The sequence below is a fragment of the Eleginops maclovinus genome, chromosome 9, assembly GCF_036324505.1.
Source record: "Eleginops maclovinus isolate JMC-PN-2008 ecotype Puerto Natales chromosome 9, JC_Emac_rtc_rv5, whole genome shotgun sequence".
NCBI classification, from domain to species: Eukaryota; Metazoa; Chordata; class Actinopteri; order Perciformes; family Eleginopidae; genus Eleginops; species Eleginops maclovinus.
This window is the reverse complement of record NC_086357.1, coordinates 1,038,701-1,052,473: the sequence shown is the minus strand read 5'-3', so window position 1 is coordinate 1,052,473 and position 13,773 is coordinate 1,038,701. Positions and strand designations below refer to the sequence as shown.

The 13,773-nt window shown below is 43.6% G+C and overlaps 1 protein-coding gene across 2 annotated transcripts in view; it reads left to right on the top strand.

Moving 5' to 3' along the window:
• Positions 1–13,773, top strand: part of thop1 (thimet oligopeptidase 1) — a 21,697-nt gene extending 7,924 nt beyond the window's left edge. Inside the window, exons 4-15 of one of the 2 annotated variants that reach the window (XM_063891543.1) lie at positions 953–1,101; positions 5,006–5,110; positions 5,593–5,695; positions 5,774–5,931; positions 9,170–9,305; positions 10,202–10,344; positions 10,663–10,886; positions 11,229–11,430; positions 12,365–12,551; positions 12,659–12,787; positions 13,168–13,304; positions 13,500–13,773. In XM_063891543.1, the coding sequence (XP_063747613.1) occupies positions 953–1,101; positions 5,006–5,110; positions 5,593–5,695; positions 5,774–5,931; positions 9,170–9,305; positions 10,202–10,344; positions 10,663–10,886; positions 11,229–11,430; positions 12,365–12,551; positions 12,659–12,787; positions 13,168–13,304; positions 13,500–13,661 (1,835 nt within the window). In that variant the 3' untranslated portion in view covers positions 13,662–13,773. Of the gene's footprint in view, positions 1–952; positions 1,102–5,002; positions 5,111–5,592; positions 5,696–5,773; positions 5,932–9,169; positions 9,306–10,201; positions 10,345–10,662; positions 10,887–11,228; positions 11,431–12,364; positions 12,552–12,658; positions 12,788–13,167; positions 13,305–13,499 lie in introns of both variants that reach the window. The other variant, XM_063891542.1, reaches the window with a different exon arrangement.

Genomic DNA, 13,773 nt, shown 5'->3' with positions numbered 1-13,773 from the left:
TGAACTAGAAGACTATCACCTGATTTATTCAAGATAACTGTTTACTGGCAGCAGAGCAAGACAAAAACAATATTTGATTTGTTTTTATTGTTATTATTATCATTTAAATTGACCCCCTCAGATACTTTTGCAGCTCGTACTGTCAATTTGACGATGATGCTGACTTTAATGCAGTCAAACGCAGCATGAACCTGAGAGCAGTCAGGGCCGGCGTCCGTTGTGGGCGCTGCAGTGAAGCTCTGATTCAGCAGAATGGGATGGGAAAGACTCGTCAGCAGTTTGTAGAGAAAGCAGCTGAACCCGTGGTGCAGAGACAATAGAGATGTAGAGTTTGTGTGGAGGCAGCTGAAAACAACTCCTTTTTCCATGTTATGGTAGCCCTCTAAAACCAGAGAAATACAAAATTAAATGTAATATTAATTTACTTTTGCAAATATCTGAGATTCCGAAGTTCAAAATGTCCAAGTTAAAATAATTAGATGCTATATTGAATTTACAAGATACCACATCGACATTATAAGATGGGGAAATTATAATGGAAACTTTAAAATGGAAATTCCACATAAGTATGTTAATAAAGCAAATAGTAAAAGGGAATAATCCAATCAGGATTTAAATCTTCACCTACTTGTATGGGTATTTTATGACCACATAGAAATGAAAATGGGAAAGCTGTTAATCGTAAATATTTTAACATTTTCCAATATTTGCCTTAAAATATGAATGCAATTATCTAACAATTTAAGAGGTTCAAAATCCACTATATTCTCCACCAAAGTGGAAGATTTGTCTTCACCCTTTTTAACCATGCTGTAGCCATAAAAAAAAAAGAAAAGTCTAGATACTAAAAACATCCAAATGTGTTAAAACTAAATGATACTTACAATTGACATTTCATGAACCGGCTGTACAACATCCAAACTGACTGTGACCTTACTGTTTTGTGTCTCAGTCCAGAGGAACATGTTGGACTTCCCGCAGCACGTCTCTTCCTGTAAGGAAGTCCGAACAGCGAGCACCGAGGCTGACAAGCGTCTGTCTGAGTTCGACGTGGAGATGAGCATGAGGGAGGACGTGTACCTGAGGATTGTCGCTCTGGAGGTGAGCTGACGGAGAGATGTCCTATGCAGACAGACAGATAAATGAATGGAGAGATACAAACATTAATATTTCTCCCTTTTACATTGGACATTTTGCATCTGCTCACAACCAACCATAAAACACTAGCACATGTACTGTAAATTAAATTCCCAACTGGAAAATCCTAAACACGAAATGGTGTCGAAGCCAGAAGCATCTATTGATGAGTGGGCCCTTAAAAATGTGAAGCATCTTAAACTTTCTCTAAATTTTCTATGCCCATACTGGAGAACACACTGGTCCTCATTGTTTAATTGGTTACATTTGAATAATAAACTGTTGATCTAAAAGCTACTATTTGTTCCAAGTGGTTACAAATGTGCACCAAGTTAAATATGGGACATCCCCCTCTATTTCAGCCCTGTTCCTGAGTGCTGTTTCTGTGAATGTAGCTTTAAATCAGGGGTTCTCAAAGTGCGGCCCGCAGAAACATTTCTGGTGGCCCGCAATAAGTTACAGAACTGTAAAACTGTTAAAACTGTACATTGCTTTGAAAGGATGAATCTCCGTTTCATGGTCTTCAGCGGCATCTATAGGCGGTAATTACAGTTGAAGTCTGACCGCACTTGACCTCACTCCCAGAGGTCCACGGTGCAATGTTTTTTATTCACCACTGGGACGCTAAGTTTTTTTGCCACTGGGCTGCCACCGGGACAGCTGTGAAGATGGAGCTGGAGCGGGAGCCGGAGGCCGGCCCCTCGAGAAAAAAACGTTGTGTCGGTGAGGAGAAAAGGCAGTTTCAAAATAAGTGGACAAACGCTTACTTTGTCGTACCTCACGGGTCGGATAAAGTCATTTGCCTGATCTGCAAGCAGGTAAATGCAATGCGCAAGGACTGCTGGGACAACGTGTGGAGGGGCTAGGAAAGGGGGCTTTTTCCATCGCACTGGATGAAAGCACGGACATTTCCAATACAGCGCAATTGCTGATTTTCATCCGAACAGTCACGGAGAACTTTGACCAAGGCGAGGAGCTGCTAAGCTTGGAGAGTATCAAAGACAGAACAAGGAGAGTCGACATTTGTGATGCTGGTGTGTCGCAGTCTCGGTGCATACAATGTGAACCTGTCGTCTCTGGTCGGTGTCACAACAGATGGAGCACCGGCAATGGTTGGGAGAAAGACAGGTGCCGTGTCGCTGCTCTCTGAGAAAGTGGCCAACAACGGAGGTGAGAAACTAATCAAATACCACTGTATAATACACCAAGAAGCCCTCGCTGTTCAGACGCTTGAAATGAAACATGTCATGGACGTAGTTGTGAAGACAGTTAATTTCCTGAAGTCCAGAGGTCTGAATCACTGCCAATTCAAGACTTTTTTCGCTTCACTGCCGTCAGGTGGCTGAGCAGAGGTGCCACACTGAAACGTTTTCTTAACTTGAGGAAAGAAATAAAAGAGTTCATGGAGTCAAAAGGACAAGAGGTGACAGAGTTAAGTGACACTAAATGGCTCTGTGACCTAGCGCTCCTTGGTGATCTGAAAACGTGTCTCAGCGATCTTAATCTGAAGCTGCAGGGCCATGGGAAGCTCATTTCCACACTATTTGACAATGACAAAGCTTTCCTGCGAAAACTTGAACTGCTGCAGGGACAGCTCAAACAGGGAGATCTCACCCATTTTCCTGCCTGCAAGTCGCTGGTAGATTACACAGACACAGATGGGCGCCACGTTTTACGTCACCTGCGTTCAGAAAAGAACCATAACCTCATAAAAAAAACTCAGAGAGGAATTCGACCACCGCTTCTCCGACTTCAGGGACCACGAGAAGGCATTCAACCTTTTCCAAAATCCTTTCTCATGTGTCCCTGAGGAAGAGCCTGCCGAAATGCAGTTTGAGCTCATCGCCACATACCCTGCACTTCGCCAGCATGCTATCAGAATCGTCTCTTTATTCAGAAGCATTTGTGAGAAGACCTTCTCCACCATGGCCATCAACAAATCCAAGCTGAGATCTAGGCTGACAGATGGCCCTCTACATGCTGTCCTTCGTATCACAATGACGGAGATGGAGCCGGACATCAGAGGAATCGTGGCCAACCGAAAACAGCACCACAAATCCCATGACAATTAAAAAAGGTATGTTGACCAAGTAACAAATATTCAGTGTGACTTAATGACAAGCTTATTGATGATAGGCAATGATATACAGTGGGGCAAAAAAGTATATAGTCAATGTGATTTCCTGGATTTCTTTTTCTCATTTTGTCTCTCATAGTTGAAGTGTACCTATGATAAAAATTACAGGCCTCTCTCATCTTTTTAAATGGGAGAACTTACACAATTGGTGGCTGACTAAATACTTTTTTGCCCCACTGTATATTAATGATGATGATGATGATGATGACTTGTTTGGTAAGCTTCTATTTTAAGTCTCTTTCTCTGTCTTTCTCCCCCTTCTCTGTGTGTGTGTGTGTGTGTGTGTGTGTGTGTGTGTGTGTGTGTGTGTGTGTGTGTGTGTGTGTGTGTGTGTGTGTGTGTGTGTGTGTGTGTGTGTGTGTGTGTGTGTGTGTGTGTGTGTGTGTGTGTGTGTGTCTGTGTCTGTGTCTGTGTCTGTGTCTGCAGGTTTTCCTGTGGTGCTTTGGTAGCTGGAATTGCTCCTGAATAAGGCCCATGCTGATAAGACAAGAAGCAAGGCACACTGAGACTGTTTGTTCTAAATACATTTGAAATGGACTGCACATGGACTGTTATATCCCAACTTTGTCTGTTGAGGGCAGAGAACCCCAGGGATTTTGTGTGCATTACAATGTTTCTCAAGGTTTTCACAAGTTTTGCCAGGTTCAGCCTCATTTATTAATTAAAATGTGTTTATTGCACATTACTGGATGTGGATCAATAAATGTAAACTGTAGAGATGCAACCTGTTCATTAAAATGGTCATAAATGGGATTGTTTCCTTTGGCGGCCCTCAGTTCAATGTTGGGTTCCTAAATTGGCCCTCAGCTATCAAAACTTTGAGAACCCCTGCTCTTGCGCTTGACTTGACTGATATTTTAGAGACCCCCCAACATTTCCCAAATCATATTTTCGGGGGATCTCGTGTCAGTTTCAGGGGGTCTCGGATCCCCCGAGTCCCCCCGTAGTTCGGACACTGGTTGTAACTGTGTTACTGAGAATTGTAACGGGTATTATATTACCCACATTTCAGAAGTAATGCGTTATATTACTGCGTTACAGCAACAAGTAATACATTACTGTAACTCCGTTACTTTTGTAACGCGTTACACCCAACTCTGTATATATATATATATATATATATAACAAGTAATCTAAGGCTCTCCTGCTGAACACACAGACACACAGAGGTGCTGCGGAGGTGATCCGCTGACTGTATATTGCAGACGATAGGTTGGGACGTGCCAAGTGGGCGGGACGTTGCCAGGAGTTCAATGTAAAGCCAGCCCACATTTCTGATATTATGTCATATTGGCAGCAAATCTGGATCAGCTCATTTGTACCCCCATTTTTAGAGATGTGGGTAAGGAGGAAAAGAGAGAGGGTTGTATTTTTCTGACACTTTGTGAGTCTCCTTACACACCCGGGACACACATTTATGTATAAAAGACAGCAAAAGGTGCACTTTGCATAACAGTGGACCTTTAAAACTTCATTAGAGTTATTTTGAATGAATGACATGGTTTATGCCATCTCAATCAAGGTTTCCTAACATGGGAAGTCTTAAGTTAGAATGTTTTTGTAATATCTAAGTTCCTATTCAGATAAGATAGGATTCTTTCCTAAATGCAGGTAGAAACCATGTTTCTGTAATAGCAATGTTCTCAACGTTAACCTAAAGTGATTGACAGATACGGACGTTTCTGTCATGCGGCTCCTGGTCACCTGGATTCTGTTTTCTGTCTGCAGAAGAAGGTGGAGGCCAGCAGCCTTACTGCAGAGTCCAAGCGTTACATGGAGCGTCTGGTCAAACTGGGGAGGAGGAACGGTCTCCACCTGCCCAAAGAGAAACAGGAGGTGACCTATGTTTTTTTATCAATGACCTTTTGTTCATGCAGGGAAACTTCACTGAGAGCAACATTCCTCCACGAACCCACCCAGAACAAGCTCTGATAGAAAAGGGTCAACATTCATATCATGCCAATCTTTGAAGAAATATTGCTTGTTTTAATAAGTTGTTGTAACAGATACTTTTCTGTTGTGGTTGTTAGGCTTTACCACACAGAGTATCCCTGTATTCAAATCATATAAGTATCGTATTTTCCGGACTACAAATCGCACCTGAATATTAGCCGCACAAGCTAAAATTAGGGGAAAATCCTGTTTTGTTCATACATTAGCCGCACCGGACTAGAAGCCGCAGGGTTCAAAGCTTGTGCAAAAAGTAGCGGCTTATAGTCCGGAAATTACGGTAGTTAAATGTTTATTGGATAAGATTGAGCTTTTGGGGATAAAGTCCTGTAAGATATAACTCTGATTCTGTAACTTTTCTGTAACAGGAGATCATGACCATCAAAAAGAAGCTGAGCAACCTGTGCATCGATTTCAACAAGAACCTGAACGAGGACACCACCAGTCTCTCTTTTACCAGAGACGAGCTGGGTGAGTCCTGAGCTTCATTCAGTCCACCCTCGTCTTCCTCTCTCCGTGTATTCACACATGTGGTGCTGTTGGTTTCAGGCGGCCTCCCAGAGGACTTCCTCAGCTCTCTCGAGAAGGACGGAGAGAAGCTGAAGGTCACCCTCAAGTATCCTCATTACTTTCCAACCATGAAGAAATGCTACGTCCCAGAAACCCGCAGGAAGCTGGAGGAGGCCTTTAACTCCCGCTGCAAGGAGGTGAGACACCAAGTGAAAAAGAGGTTTGGATTTTTAAATAGTTTCAGAGTCAGGTTTTTGTTTCCCAGATCGGGAGAATCTGAGAGAAGCTCTGATCGCCAGAAGAGAACTTCAGTCAGTGAAGGGCAGAGATTACACATGGGAATACAACAAAATATATATACCTAGTGTTGGGCAAGTTACTTCCAATATTATAAATTATATATTACTTATTACTGTCTTTTTTTAAGTAAAAAGTTCCATTACATTATGACTGTCTCTGAACTGTAATGTGTTACACTACTTCTGAGTTACTTTCACCAAAATAACCACAAAAGTATGGCTAGGCATTTTAAATGTTAAATGTAGTTTATTGCAGCTCCTTATACCTCCAGTGAAGGGCGATGTGTTGAATAGCATAACAACTGTGAAGGCCCTTAAGGCTACTAACAACCTATAATAGGCGCATTGGAGGCTCATATCCAATCCAATATGTATCCATCACCATCACAAAATCACAGAAGCAGTCATAGGATCAAAATCTGGTAAATTACAATAGAGATACTGTAAACATTTAAAAGGCCTATATATGAAACAAAATAGAGCTATAATGAAACATAACATTCTGAAAGGACAAGGTGTGCAATATATTTTTTCTTTTATTTCTATCGGGCAGTACATGCTGAAATTTAAGAAGATAGCTGGATATTAAACTCATGCTAGTTATTTAAACTCATGCTCCGTTTAAGTGGGCTAAATAATATGTGATACCGGTACAATTACGTCTCTGTGTGTTATTAATAACATGTTAGTGGAGCCTCTGCACGGCCCTGTGACCTGCTGTATATGAACGAATCTCTATTCAACGTTAGCTCAACTTGTCATTGGTGTGTTAACGGGGATTTGGCTGACAAGCTTTCTAAAAGCCGGCGATGCCACAGAGGACAGAGGCTGCAGATCTTCAACACTCTGCCACGAGTCTCTGAACTTCTCGGGGTTCAAGCAGCAGACCAGAGAAAGTTACCCTCTGTTGCTTTGAACTGCACGCACTCCTGTCTTTCTCTGTTCTTTTCTTTTCTCCGAGCCTGCAGCTCTCTCGACTAACTTAGCGTTAGCGTGGCACCGCTCCAGCTTCTTTAAGTTGATAGTGCTATTTCTTGATGTAGACAATTCCTTTGCTCTCGAACATCGATTGCACTTGACTGTTATGTTTTTATCTTTTTCTCCAACAAACTGAAAATATCAATCCATTGTGCAAAAACTGGAATTTGTAACGGGTAAGATATTACCAAAATGTCTTTAGTAATGCCTTATATTACTGCGTTACAGCAAAAAGTTATACATTACTGTAACTGTCATCTGTGAAATGTACTCCAAAAAATTATTTTACAGGAAACCAAAGTCAGGAGAGGATGAGCGTAAAGTCGCATGCAAAAAAAATACTAATTATATGTTGCCATTAAAACAGGAAGATTATTAATATTGGAAATGGTTAAGCATTTTTCTCACAGTCGTTATTAGGTCTGAAATGATAATTCCATTTATGGATCAAGTGATTAATTGATTGGAAGGACTTGCTGCTATATCTTGTTTTGCATTTAAGTCAATTTAATATTTTGGAGATGTTAGGCAGTTGGCCAAAAGCTGTTTGAAAATGTTACGTCTGATCTTGGGAACTAAAAGGAGATTTTAATTTGGTCTTTTGGAGACAAAACAATCAATCAATGTATTAAAACATAATATGCAGTTTATTTTGATAATGATGAAGTTCTTAACAACCTCTTCTTTTATATTCTAAACCAGGGATTCCCAAAGTGTGAGGGGGTGCGCGAGATGAAACATGTAATGGTGGTCTGGTGTAAAACTATTAGACAATGTTCTTTTTTAAGTGGGATTTTTCCATAGGCTACAATAAAAAACAGGAACAATAAACATTTCCTTTGTAATCCCTTTTATTTTAATTTTTTTTGTTGCATTTTTTTGGGGGGTGCGTCAACCCGGTTGGGACGTAGAAGGGGGTGCGCCGCAAAAAAGTTTGGGAACCGCTGTTCAAAACCATTCTAGAAAAGGTTGTAATGAAAGACAGTTCCAGTAAAGGGGCCCCAAACTTCCCTTTTCCTGACCACATCAACCAGCTCTGACTGGGGTTTTTCTAAGATTTAGAGGTGCTTCACACTCGGCTGTGAACTGATCCAGTGAGTGCTGAAGGTCTCAGAGCCATGACACCAACATAACCACATCATCTGCAAAAAGCAGTGGTGCCATCCTTAGCACACCAAACTGCAGCCCCTCTCCCAAATGACAATGCCTCGAAATCCTGTCTATGAATATCACAATCAGGATTGGTGTCAAAGCACAACTCCGGCACAGTCCAACCCTCACCGGTAACCAGTTCGTCTAACTGCCGAGGATCCGGACACAGCTCTCGCTTTGGGCGTACAGAGATTGGATGGACCTGAGTAGAGACCCCCTCACCCCACACTCCTGCAGCACCCCCCACAGTACCTCCTTTCGATGCTGGCCCCTGAATTCCTCCCAATCACACCCCGTTCAAGGTTTTCCATCATTGCCCATATATGTGTTGAAGTCTCCCAGTGAGACTATGGAGCTCCCTTTAAGAGCCCCATACTGGACTCTCTCCAGGGTCTCTCTGAATAAGCCAATAAAACAGTCCAAGTTTTTCCCCCATAGAGGGGTGACCCTCTAATCCAGCGAAGTAAACCCCTCACACCTGCCTGGCGCTTCTCACCTTTGGCAACTCCGGAGAAGAATAAAGTCCAACCCCCCAAGCCAGCTTCTGACAATTGAGACTCTCTACCTTCACTGCCACCCTTCTGACAGCGCATACGGCCCTATCAGTATGTGGTGGGCCTGCGGGACGGAGAAGTGGAGGTTTTGTCCATGTAGCTTTTTAAGAATGTGCCAGATGCTCGCTGATGGGTCCTCCTCTGAGCCTGGCTCCAGAAGGGGACCCCGGTATCCTTCGGGCCGGCTAACCTTTCTTTTCCTCTGTTTACTATGGGGTCTTTTCTGGAAGGTACAACATTAGTTGCACTAAAACCTCTCCACCACGATAAGATGATAGTTCCCCGTGGGAGAAAAAGACAGTTCCACTTTATTAAAGCTTCTTTTGGTAGTTTGACATGTGTGTGAGGATCACCAAGAGTTCTGACAGGGTGAGCAAACACGAGCTGTTATTATCTTTCACACGACTAACACCAAATTGTTTGTGTGTGTGCGTGTGTGTGTCTGTTTTCAGGAGAACTCTGCCATCCTGAAGGAGCTGGTGGAGCTCCGGGCTCAGAAAAGCTCTGTGCTCGGCTTCACCACGCATGCTGACTTTGTCCTGGAGATGAACATGGCGAAAACTGGGAAGAAGGTGGCCGGCTTCCTCGGTGAGTTCACAACCTCCATCACTGAAGCTACACCTGTTGGTTCAAATTAAAAGTTTAGGGAAGGTAATACAAGAAACATTTGGCTTTATACACCAATCAGCCATAACATTACGACCACCTGCCTAATATCATGTAGGTCGGCCTTTTGCGGAATATCATCTCCATGAAGTGTGACATTTTTCACTATTCTCTGATCCATCGACCAAACGATGAATCTAGAAAATAATCAATAGTGAAAATAATTGTTAGTAGCAGCCAAATTTATTATCTTTGTAATTTCTAAAATTGGAAGCAACAGATATTTAGTGTAAACAAAAATGTTTTTGAGGGAAGAGAGTAAACTGAACTAAAAGAATCCCTTTAGCTAAAAACATATAAAAGAATTCTTCTCAATGGGACAACCGACACGTATGTGGAGACAACCAAATGTTGATAGGAGAAAAAAAAGGAATTCAGGAAGTAAGACAAAGAAAATGTTCCTCTGTACGATGATCTCTGTGGTTAGTGTTTTGGTGCCTGCAGAGGAAACCCCCCCCCTGACTGTCGAGTCCAGCAGTGGCTCAAGTCCAGCAGTGGCTCAGTCAGTAGGGGCTTGGACTGGGAATCGTAGGGTCGACTTGAAATATGGAAAGTGGACTGCTACTTGGAGAGGTCCCAGTTCACCTCCTAGGCCCTGCTGTGGTACCCTTGAGCAAGGCACCAGACACCTCCAATCCCCCCTCCCCATTGCTCCCCGGGCGCTGCACAATAGTTGCCCACTGCTCCTAGTACTAGGATGGGTTAAATGCAGAGGACCAATTTCACTGTGTGTGCTCTGCTGTGTGCATGTATGTGACTAATAAAGAGGGTTTCATCCTCCGATTCTATCTATCTGACTGTCTCTGCTGTATGTTCAGAGGATCTAGCTCGTAAGCTGAAGCCTCTGGGTATTGAGGAGCGAGCAGTCATCCTGAAACTGAAGGAGAAGGAGTGTCAGAAGAGAGGTCTGCCTTTCACCGGAGAGCTGCACGCCTGGGACACGCGCTACTTCATGACCCAGGTACGAGCTGCACGCCTGAGACACACACACACTTCAGGTGTTGTTTTATAAGTAAGACGGGATGCAGAGAGAAAGACTGAAGACAGACTTCTTTTTAAATGTTTGATTCATTTTTTGGAAATCACACCAAATGTAAGTAATACCAATTATTTCATATTTCGACATGGCCCCAAGATGGTAAAATGGTATTTAATGTGTATACAATTAAAATCTTTGAAAAAATAAATGAGATCATTACAAATTAATACACAAAATACATATAAAATTAATACAATTTGCCCTTGTCTTTCTCCTCCTCTCTGCCCCCCCCCCTGTCAGGTGGAGGAGACTCAATACGCAGTGGATCAGAACCTGCTGAAGGAGTACTTCCCCATGGAGGTGGTGACTCAGGGTCTACTGGACATCTACCAGGAGCTGCTGGGTCTGACCTTTGAGCTGGTGGGGGGGGCGGTTGTGTGGCACCCGGATGTCACTCTGTACTGTGTGAAGGACCGCAGCAGTGGGCAGGTGGTGGGGCAGTTCTACCTGGACCTCCACCCCAGGTGAGGCTCAGAGCGGATGGCTCTGCATGGAACACCTAAAGGGGGGGGGGGGTATGAGGCCTACCTTTCCTCCTCCTCCCTCATTAAACATCCTCTTCTCCCTCACATTCTCTCTTGCTTCCCCCTTTAAATGTACTTCCTCCTCCTCTTCTTCTACTTTTTCGCTTCCCCCCCTCAACATTTCTCCTCTTCCTTCCTTTATAGTTATTTCCCTCTTCCTTTATGTCTTTGTCTCCTTGTCCCCCTTTCCTTTTTTTTCCTGTTGCTCCTTTATTTGTACTCCCAGATGTGTGGATGCGGGGGTCCAGGTGCCTCAGTGTGTTCCTTCTCTGTCCCCTGCAGGGAGGGGAAGTACGGTCACGCTGCGTGCTTCGGCCTGCAGCCCGGCTGCCTCCTACCTGACGGCAGGCGTCAGATGTCGGTTGCGGCCATGGTGGCCAACTTCAGCAAGCCGACGGCTGACACCCCGTCTCTCCTGCAGCACGACGAGGTGGAGACGTATTTCCACGAGTTCGGACACGTCATGCACCAACTCTGCGCTGAGGTGTGAGGAACCAGTGTTCGCCTGTAGTCACTGATGCTACACCTGTCTGTTGTTCGTGCTAACAGTATGCAGCTATTACAAAGTAGATAAATGTTTTTAAGGAACATTTTTTTTTTTTTAACCCAGCTCAGATGAGAGATATGTTTTGAAATCTCCAGCAACAAAGCTGTGTGAATGCTCTTTCAGGTCATTTTATTGTGGAGTGTTTTTGTATATGGATAGCAATGCTTTACAACCTCACTGACACATATGACACAAGATAAGATAGCTCTGAGCAGCAGATCGATAAGAATAGAAGAAATCTGCAAAAAATGGGTAAAACTTAGAAGCTTAGCATCAACATGTGTGCCATGTGATCGTTTATTTCAACTGTAAATTATACCTTTGGTTTCTACAATTTCCTGTTTCTGTATAATGTGGGTTTCACATCTGCCGCGGTCCTATAGTAGACTATCAGCAGGTCCTATCCAATAACTCCAATAGGATCATTCTAGTCCCAGTTTATGACGGACTGTGTCATTAAAATAAATATAGGTTCAAATCTTCTTTAGATTCTCACACTGAAATGGAATTTTTCAGAAGGACATATAAGAAAATTAACTTTGTTCAACACAAAATTTGTCTGATTTGTTTGACTAAAGCAACTGGTAAGACTTTAACGCGAGTCACACTGTGAGACCTCTGAAAGCCTCGCCATGTAACGTCAGACCTCACTGATATTCCTAATGCTAAAAATGTTTGTTAGCTGTGGATATTTCTAATGATACAGGAGTGTATTCCACTCAGTTCCATTGGTGCTGATTGTAATATGATGTCATTACTTAAAGTATATGTTTTCTAACATACCCCAAGATAATGTGTCTCTTGATTGGCTGTGAGCCAGCAGGTTGCCCCCTGTCATCAGGTGTCTGAGTGTCCATGTGTTTGTTTGCAGTCGGACTACGCCATGTTCAGCGGGACTCATGTGGAGCGGGACTTCGTGGAGGCACCATCTCAGATGTTAGAGAACTGGGTGTGGGAGAGAGAGCCTCTGCAGAGGATGTCCAAGCACTACAAGACCAACAGTGCAATCCCAGAGGAACTGCTCGACAAACTCATCAAGTCTCGCCTTGCCAACACCGGTGGGTAAAACACCGGAAATAGTGCCTTTGTACCAAGCAAAACTAGCGCTTAACTGTGGGTAATGTTGATTAAAAAAACACTTAATGTGACTGTGCCCCCCGCGCAGGTCTGTTTAACCTGAGGCAAATCGTCCTGGCTAAAGTGGATCAGGCTCTGCACACTAGGAACGGACTGGACGCTGCAGAGGAATACGCACGCCTCTCTCAGGACATCCTTGGAATCCCTGCTTCACCAGGTGACTTTTTAAATGCTGCAGATGATCATTCCACACTTGTTCTTCTCGTTTCAGTGGTAGCTAGGAAAGTCGTGGAAAGATGCACTTCCAAAAAAACAAACTATTTCAGAAAAAGACCTAGCAATAGCACAAACTACAGGAAGCGCTGAGTTTCCTCTCACTGCCGCCTGGTTGCCATCCTCTCTTCTCTCTCACCTTTTTTTTTTTGTTGGGGCAACCAGTGCCTTTAATACAGTGTAGTTCAGAAACGGGGAGACAGAGGGGATGAGCCGCGGCAAAGGGACTCAAGCCGGGTTCAAACCCCTGTATATGGCCGCCTGCTCTACCCACTGAGCTATACGACGGCCAAGGACTCTCTCACCTTTGACTTCTCTCTGCAGAAACCAACATGCCGGCGACCTTTGGGCACCTGGCCGGCGGCTACGATGCTCAGTACTACGGTTACCTTTGGAGCGAGGTGTTTTCCATGGACATGTTCTTCGCACGCTTCAAACAAGATGGAATCATGAATCCGAAGGTCAGTTCTGAGAACAGCTGAGGAGGAAAATAAAATAACTTTAGTCGTACATCAGGAGAAAAAAAATGCATAAGTGATAAGAATAAAAAATGTACTCTAGTACTGGACTTGTACATTATTTTGAGATATTTTGTTTAGCGTAGCTTAGCACAAACACTGTTATCTTTAATTGCTGTCTCCTGATTGGCTCTCCAGGTTGGTATGGACTACAGGAAGTACATCCTGCGACCTGGCGGCTCAGAGGACGCCTCCGAGATGTTGAGGAAGTTCCTCGGGCGGGAACCGAAACAGGAAGCGTTCCTGCTGAGTAAAGGATTGACCGTGGAGCAGGACGCCAGCACGCCGTGTCCCTGCTGACCAATCACAGCGTTTCAGAGAACAACGGACTGATGACTGAGGTTTTCTAAAAAAATTGTGCAAAGTTTTCTACATGTAGGAAAAATAGCATTAATAAAATGATTTGAGGTGA